The sequence below is a fragment of the Epinephelus moara genome, unplaced genomic scaffold (genome assembly GCF_006386435.1).
Source record: "Epinephelus moara isolate mb unplaced genomic scaffold, YSFRI_EMoa_1.0 scaffold2004, whole genome shotgun sequence".
NCBI classification, from domain to species: Eukaryota; Metazoa; Chordata; class Actinopteri; order Perciformes; family Serranidae; genus Epinephelus; species Epinephelus moara.
In genome coordinates, this window is record NW_026079549.1 from 1 (window position 1) to 7,973 (window position 7,973).

General features: G+C 43.9%; 1 protein-coding gene and 1 non-coding gene across 2 annotated transcripts; one reads left to right on the forward strand and one right to left on the reverse strand.

The window, feature by feature from the left end:
- Positions 1 to 395: 395 nt before the first annotated feature.
- LOC126387095 (uncharacterized) lies at positions 396 to 4,731 on the forward strand. Its single transcript, XM_050039652.1, has 7 exons — positions 396 to 850; positions 1,006 to 1,089; positions 1,175 to 1,263; positions 2,829 to 3,014; positions 3,192 to 3,329; positions 3,429 to 3,621; positions 4,231 to 4,731. The coding sequence occupies exons 1-7, from the start codon at positions 544 to 546 to the stop codon at positions 4,536 to 4,538; spliced, it is 1,305 nt and encodes a 434-aa protein (XP_049895609.1). The 5' UTR covers positions 396 to 543; the 3' UTR covers positions 4,539 to 4,731.
- Positions 4,732 to 5,946: 1,215 nt separating this feature from the next.
- On the reverse strand, positions 5,947 to 6,028 carry trnal-uag (transfer RNA leucine (anticodon UAG)). The gene has a single exon. It is a non-coding gene; the product is annotated as a tRNA-Leu (tRNA).
- Between the last annotated feature and the right edge of the window lie 1,945 nt (positions 6,029 to 7,973).

The window sequence follows — 7,973 nt, forward strand, 5'->3', positions numbered from 1 at the left end:
TGAGGACATTGGGACTTTATTATCGTCTCGTTTGTGGACACTGGGACTTTATTGTTGTCTCGTTTGAGGACACTGGGACTTTATTGTTGTCTCGTTTGAGGACACTGGGACTTTATTATTGTTGACATTGATTAGGTTTTTATATTTATCAGGTCCTACTGATCCCAAATAGCTAGATTTAAAATGCACACCAAACGAAGGTTCAGGTCTCAGGAGGACATGCTGGGCAGTTTACACCACCCTCTTTAGAAACACAAGGTGGTGCTGCAGCCAGTCAGGATGCACTTGATGGTTCACCTGTAGAAGTCTGCATAGTATCCTGAGGTCTCATTTGAACCTTCTCAGCCTGCAGAGGAAGAAGAGCTGCTGTTTGACAGTATAGGTGATGGCGTCAGTGGGGGTGAGCCCACGTCAGGTCCTCACTGATGTGAACCCGGAGGAACCTGAAGCTGGAGACTTCATACAGAGGCGTGTCCTTCTCCCCATCGCTTCCTGGAATCTACAATCAGCGCCGTTATTGTTTGCAGAGCACTGAGGGGCATCATGTCTTTGAAAAAAAATTCCTGCAGAGTTTTGCTCAAAGTTTTTAAACATGGTGTCGTCGCTTTGAGGAAACCGCACAGTGGACGAGACGCAGCAGGTGGACGCACCGGGCTTGGACGGAGATGCGCGCGGGGTTATTACAGCACCCCGGGGAAACCCGCACACCCGGGACCGAGCGGGGCGACTCCCGTCAGAGTGGTCGACCTTCGCAGCGACTCGGCGACCAAGCCCGGGCCGGCGATGCGCCAGGCCATGGCTGAGGCCGAGGTGGGAGATGACGCGATGGCAGATGACCCGGCCGTGAACGGTTAGATTTATTTATCATTTATTTACGCCTTTATTATTAAAGAAAGCGGTTCCTGAATAACTATAGTTTGTGGTGGTTAAATATGGATAACGCACACCTTCATTATTAATACCTAAATCCTGCAGTCTTTGACTTTTGACATTTGCTTTCTGCAGAGTTACAGGAGATTGCAGCTGATATGTTTGGGATGGAGGCTGCCCTGTTTGTTCCCACTGGTACCATGTGTAACCTCATCGCAGGTGAGCTGTGCATTTATTGTTAGAGTCTGAATGAGTTTCTATGAGGTCTGAGTGGTCATAAATGTGCACCTGTCTCATTATGCAGTGATGGTGCACTGCAGGGAGCGAGGCGACGAGATGATTGTGGGCGATCTGTCCCATTTACACATCTATGAGCAGGGAGGGAGCGCTCAGGTGAGTGAAGAGCAGCAGACACCTGTGGTCAGGCCCTCTGCACCTCTTTTAACATCAGTGGTCTTTGCAGGGAAGGAACTGCACCCCTTTAAAGGGGACCTGTTATGCTTTCTCTTGTCTTCTGTTTAAGCAATAAGCAACAAGAAGCCATGGTTTACACTGACTTTAGAGCAGCTTAAGTTCACTTTACACCCACCTATCAGCCACAAAGCCATTGAAATACACAGGAATGTATACCCTCTTCCTCCTTGGTAACCTCATCTACCTAGTAGTACACCCACCTCATCCTATAACACTACACCACTGGGTGTAGGTACAGTGTGTCCTCCAGGCATGCTACAGCAAGTGTAATATGTATGTAGTCTGCAACATGCATCTACATGCTAAAGTCAGGGAAACCAGTAATCTTGATTGCTGATCACTTTCCCCTGATTTCGGATCATACTCCCGCTGGAACAACATGAACTGCTATTCCCCAGCCGCAGTGATGGTGCAGAGATGCAGAGAGCTCAGGTGTTGAAAACCAAGAAAACTTAAAGAGGACCTATTATAGCTCAATGGTTTTCATTATGTCTTCAGTTTCTGATAATGACTTTAATTGTTCGTTTAGCTTGCTTTTTGGGGTTTTCTCTGCTAAGTAAAAAAAAAAAACAGTCCAGGCCAAAGGGACGGGAGCTCTCCCCACAGACACACAGCTCATCAGCTGCCTGAAAACGGCTCGTTTAAATTTCCTGCCTTTACTTGTGTGAATTTATTGGCTCACAATGTAACAAATGAGCAATTCACACAGTGCCTCCCTGCAGGCCACTGAGCTGCACCCCAGACACACCTGCTCCGAGCAGTCTGACCACAAATTACCCTTTTTAGAGGTCAGAGCTGCCAACCTTTTCACCCCCTGTAGATACGCCCCTGTTAAAGAAACAGGCGCTAAAACAGAGCTTTTCTGCCAGGGATTATGAGACCAGCACTGAGAGGCTTAGAAAGGGCATCCCCCAACCCCCCCAAATCATACACAGGTTTTTTCTTTTTGTTGTTTTTTTCGGGCATTTTTAAGCCTTTAATTGATAGGACAGATGAGCGTGAAAGGGGGAGAGAGAGAGAGAGAGCGACATGCAGCAAGGGGCCACAGGCCGGAGTTGAACCCGGGCCGCTGCGGCAACAGCCTTGTACATGGGGCGCCTGCTCTACCACTAAGCCACCAACACCCCACAAAAAAAAGTTTTTTATTATGACACTCATAAAGCTCCAGTATGTAGGATTTAAGAATTGTTGTTTCCTTTAACTTAGAATGAGCCGTTTATATCTACATACGGCGCGGGTCCTCTCCCACGGTGTCCGCCATGTTGTTTCTACAGTAGCACAGAATAGACATATCAGATACTCTTGACACATGGGAAAAGTTTCACTTGGTTGCAATCTGCAACTTCCTACAGACTAGACCTTTAATGCACACATTAAAGGAACTAACAGGATTGCATTTCACTGAAACTGTGCCCAATATGAGTCATCTGACAAATCATTCAGTGTGTGTGTGTGTGTGTGTCTGTGTGTGTGTGTTCACACAGCTGGCTGGTGTCCATGCCACCATGGTGACCACCCTCCCTGATGGGTCGTTTGACTTAGAGCAGCTGGAATCGAAGATCCGCCACGGTTACCCAGACCCCCACTACCCCCGCTCACGCCTCATATGTGTGGAGAACACACACAACATACAGGGAGGGCGTGTGCTGCCTCTGACCTTCCTGCAGGAGGTGTGTGTGTGTGTGTGTGTGTGTGTGTGTGCAGATATGCTGCATCAGGTCTTGTCTTTGCTCAGGCTCATAGAAAACCTTTCATATGTCAACATGTGAACGCAGCCGTGAGTCTTACCTCGCTACAGCAGAACAGAGAATGCAGCAGCTCTCACAGGCTTTGTTTCCATCTCCAAGGTTCGTGCTTTGGCAGATAGATACGGTCTGTCAGTTCACATGGACGGAGCCAGGGTGATGAACGCCGCTGTGGCCCAGGGGGTGCCTCCATCCACCATACTGCAGCACACACACACCGTCAGTGTGTGCCTCTCCAAGGTGGGACTGCAAAACACACATTCAACATGTGATCAGAGTCAAAACCAATAAATAACTTCTACACAAATAAAACTTCTCAAACTCACATGTGTGTGACAGGGTTTGGGTGCCCCTGTAGGAACCATGCTGGCTGGACCCAAAGACTTCATATCCCGAGCGTTGCGGTGCCGTAAAGCCCTAGGTGGAGGGATGCGGCAGGCTGGTATACTGGCGGCAGCGGGGAAACTGTCTTTGCTGGAGATGGTTGGAAGACTGGAGGAGGATCACCGTAATGCAAAAACCTTTGCTCAAGGTGAGCAGCTCATATTTCTATAAAATTAAAGGAGCAGTGTGTAAGACTTAAGGGCAAGAGTGCAGTGATAGGTTGCGTCTGAGGTTGCTAAGCCACCTTTACAAGTATCCAGTGCGCTAAGCGTGAACTCCTGGTTAGAATTCCTTCGGTGTTCATTGTTGGGGAGGTTTTAATGGGAGCTGAATTATCCGCGGAGGTCTCTTCCTTACTGAAACAAAAAGCCAGGTGATTCAAATCAGTAAAAACACTGAATAAAGCAATTTCAAGTTAAAAAAAAGCTGTGTTTTTCCAACACTGTGTGGCTCATCACAGACTGGCCACTAGCCCAGCACCTGCTAATGTGCGCTCACCTTTTCTCTCTCATAGCTTAAGATACAAACGTTCAGGAGGTTTTTACCAGGAGCCGAATTATCCACAGAGGTCTCTTCTTCTCTAGATCAAACAGACCAGTTGATTAAATGAAATGAAAGCGTTAATTCTTATTTCAGGTGATTATATACTAAAGGAAACATACTTATTATATTCTATTTCTGCCAATATATCCCCCTAACATCTCCACACTGCACCTTTAAATGGTCGTAACTTCTTCTCTTCTCTTCACCCTCCCAGCTTTGCTCGACTGTGACCCTCCTCTGTTCGCTGTAGACATGGCCGCTGTGGAGACAAATGTTGTGTGTTTCCGTCTACAGGAGCCCAGTTTAAGCACATCTGAGTTCTGTGCCCGCATGGGTGAGGTTGGCGAGGGAGAGGAGGCAGCACTGGGACAGGGGATACAAGTTCTCATGTACCCCCACTTTGGAAATTCAGTACGGGCTGTTTGGCATCTTGGGATTTCCTCTGAAGACACCCAGCTGGCCATCCAGAAAATGCAATTTGTGGCGTCTCAGTTCTCGAAAGAAAAACTCAGGGCCCAGTGAAACCTGTTGTTTCTCAAGACATATAGTCGAATCACTTGGACTGATCGTCGAAAATGTACACTAATGTAGACAGAGACTGTAGAGTGTCGAACACAGGACAAATACTGTACAACAGAATCACTTTGGATATCTTTATATTGTTAAATTCCATTCAGTTTTTTGTAATTCTTATTAAATCAAATGATTGACACTGTCTCTTGTACAAGTTTCCTTTTTTAAAATGTATTTTGTGTTGTATCTTTTAAGGAGTGCGGCACCTATGTTTGTTTAATTGGAATCGTTTCTGGATTGGAGCAGCTTTCCACGGTCTTAAGGAATTTGTGTTAATGGTTTTTAAACCCTTAAAAAAAAAACCCGGGGACATGTTCACAAAGCTTCCCAGTACAAAGAGTTGCTCCTGGTGATGAAAATCTGAGAAAATTCTTAGGATTGTGTTTCTGAGAATTTCCCCTTAAAGTTAAGACTAGGTCCTTGTAAAGATAAAAGTTCTTCACGGCGCATCTTAACCCTTAAAGGAGCTCCTAAGGTGAAATACTGTTAGGAGCAGGGAGGAGGACTTTAAGAGTCTTAAAAGTTTCTTTTTCAATTAAGAGGTTTTCTTCTGTCATATTCTGGTATGAATTTGCGCGGCTCTGTTGCAAAAGGATACCTCACATTTCTGTACACCATTGACAATATGCCATAGAACTTCAATTGAAAGCCTAGTACCAATTAAACACACATTTTGACAAAGAACACCTGGGGCCGCATTCACAAATATTCTGAGAACACATACAGGAGGAAGCATAACACAATCTCTGCATTAAAACTTATTTAAACTTGTTGTATACAAAGTAATTGCATTACACAGTAGGCCATGAAGGACTTGTATCAGTCTGACATATGGAACCCCAATGTAAATTATTATTGTTACTATTGTCTTTTTATTTCATTTAATATTATTATTACTATTTTTAATATCATTTTTACTTATTGTTGCCAATTGTTTTCCTGTTTACTTATTCATACAGGTGTATTTATTCTTAAGAAAAAGCTTTTGTAAACATTCACACATTTGGTATTCTGTATGTTCTTTTCTTTTGGTATAATGTTGAAAACCTAATAAAAACGTTGTTGTTGTTTTTTTGTTGTTTTTTAAAGTAATTACTGAGAAATAATTAAAGTTATTCTTAGCAATATTTCTCACAAAAGTCTCTTTCTATCTTGGTGGTTAACGCTTTAGTCATATGCAGCAACCGGCATAGAGTCACAAGATGGCGCCGCTGTAGCAGCCCCTACTATTCAGTGACCAAGAGGTAAAGCCTGCTGGGGTGTTTTAAGTCTCATAAACCATTATGTTCCAGGTGTATTGCCTGTAATGGCAATCTCTGGTCATTCATGAAATATAAGGAAAGCTACAAAAACGTATTGGCAGCGGTGGGATTCGAACCCACGCCATCGAAATGACTGGAGCCTAAATCCAGCGCCTTAGACCACTCGGCCACGCTACCATAGTTCTCCATTTGTTAAACCTAAAATTATATCCTGTTCAAACAACAGTGAGTCGTCTAAGTATTTATACAAAAGCTAATGCCAAAGGCACTTTTCTAGCTAGCTGTAGCTAATATTTGGTAGCTTCCTTGCTACAAATTGAACATATGTGAATTAGCAGTTGACCGTTTATTTACCTTATCTACGGGAGTCGTGTTAACGGATGAAACGTTAACATAACGTTACCACTTTTGTTGCTAACTCCGCCAGTTGGCGCGTGTAACGTACACGGAAAGAACGTAATAGTTATTTTTTTGTTTGACCATAACTGTTAAATTGCTGTGGAACGTTGGGACGTCATCAGCTCAGGTAGCTAGCGTTAACTACCAAACTTAAATTCATAAACATAATGCAAATAAGTACGTTAGCTTGTTTATATGACGTTGTGTGACATTTAAACTGTTGCACTCGACTAAAAATATAAATCATATGCGTGGCCGAAAATTCCCGACGGAGTTCTCCGAGGTTGCTCACGAGATTCAGCACTCGGGTGTACTCGTAAACGATACGTGTGCACGTATGTACTATTCGGTGCTGCATTCACATGCTCTTGTGTAGTCGTAAGTACCAGCTTCTCGCTTTTCTGCTCTGAAATAACACGTCAGCGTTTTTAATATAAAATAATTTTGCTAAATACTTCGAGTAGTCCAGGCCCTTTGCTCTTTTGTGCTCCTTATTTGTTAACTTAAATGTGTCTCCTTTTTGTTTTTGATGCCTTTATGTCAATTTTCTTTTGATTTTCAATATATTATTCTTTCTATTGTATTTGATTGTGCTGCAGCATCATTTCCATCATTGCTGCATAATTCTATCTTTTGTCTTTGTACATCTATTCCCTGACTTCTGTATCGTTCAAACATTACTGTTACTGTGCATTTTTAAAATTATATTTATATGCTATATTTCTGTGCACTGACTGTAAAGTTGTTTCATGCTCCTGTTCTCTCTGCAGCCTCTCAGCATCAGGGGGACTGAGGTGGAGAGGGTGAACAGCCACAGGTTCCTCTGCCTGCATGTGTCAGGGAACGTAGCCTGGACTGTAAACACCACCGCCACTGTGTAAAAGGCACAACAGCTGCTCAGGAAGGCTGGTCTGAGCAGCCGCACCCTCACCCAAGCCTACAGGGGACATGTGGAGAGCATCTGCACTACTGGTATCACTGTCACCACCCAGATGGAGAAGATGGCCCTCCAGAGGGTCCTAACATCTGCAGGGAGGATCACTAGGGCTGAACTACTATTTATGGACACTATCTAGACACAATGCTGCACAGAAGAAAAGCACAGAGCATCATTAGAGATGCACATCAACAAGATCAGCTTTTTCCCTGCCACAGTCAGACTGACGGCAACAGCAAGTAAGGAATAAGGAACCAAAACCAAGAAGCACGACCACATCACAGCAGTTTTACCCTCTCTACATTGGCTCCCTGTTTTTTTTAGGATTGACTTTAAAATCTTACTAATTACTTTTAAGGCTCTTCATGGCTCCAGATTACATGTCAGACCTGTTAGTCCTGTGAAAAGGCACAAGCGTAGCACCCAGCGCCCGACCTCGTGTTTTCCAGTTGGTTAAAGATGCACCATGTGTACGGCCCTTGAAGGAATATAAATAACTTACAGGGTAATCTAGGAACGGACACATAACTTGAGGTAGCCAACAACCCCAATTTATACGATATATCGAAATAACTTTTATACGAAAAAAAAAAAGAAAAAAAAAAAAGAACTGCTCGGCAACCAGACCAGGCCTCTAACTGAGAAAGTCCTTTATTTGTCAAAATGTGCAGCTACACCGAAAAAGAGACTGGTGCTGTGTCTCAAATCGCGTATTTCTGTACTTACACTTAATAATTTAAGCGCATAAGTGCCGTACCCGGATGGTGCACTCAAAACGGTCAAGAA

Bases quoted from the DNA above. Each gene is read 5' to 3' on its own strand.
- LOC126387095 (XM_050039652.1), top strand. From the start codon at position 544: ATGTCTTTGAAAAAAAATTCCTGCAGAGTTTTGCTCAAAGTTTTTAAA. The intron at 3,015-3,191 runs GTGTGTGTGTGT...TCCATCTCCAAG, and splicing joins CTCTGACCTTCCTGCAGGAG to GTTCGTGCTTTGGCAGATAG. The intron at 3,330-3,428 runs GTGGGACTGCAA...TGTGTGTGACAG, and splicing joins TCAGTGTGTGCCTCTCCAAG to GGTTTGGGTGCCCCTGTAGG.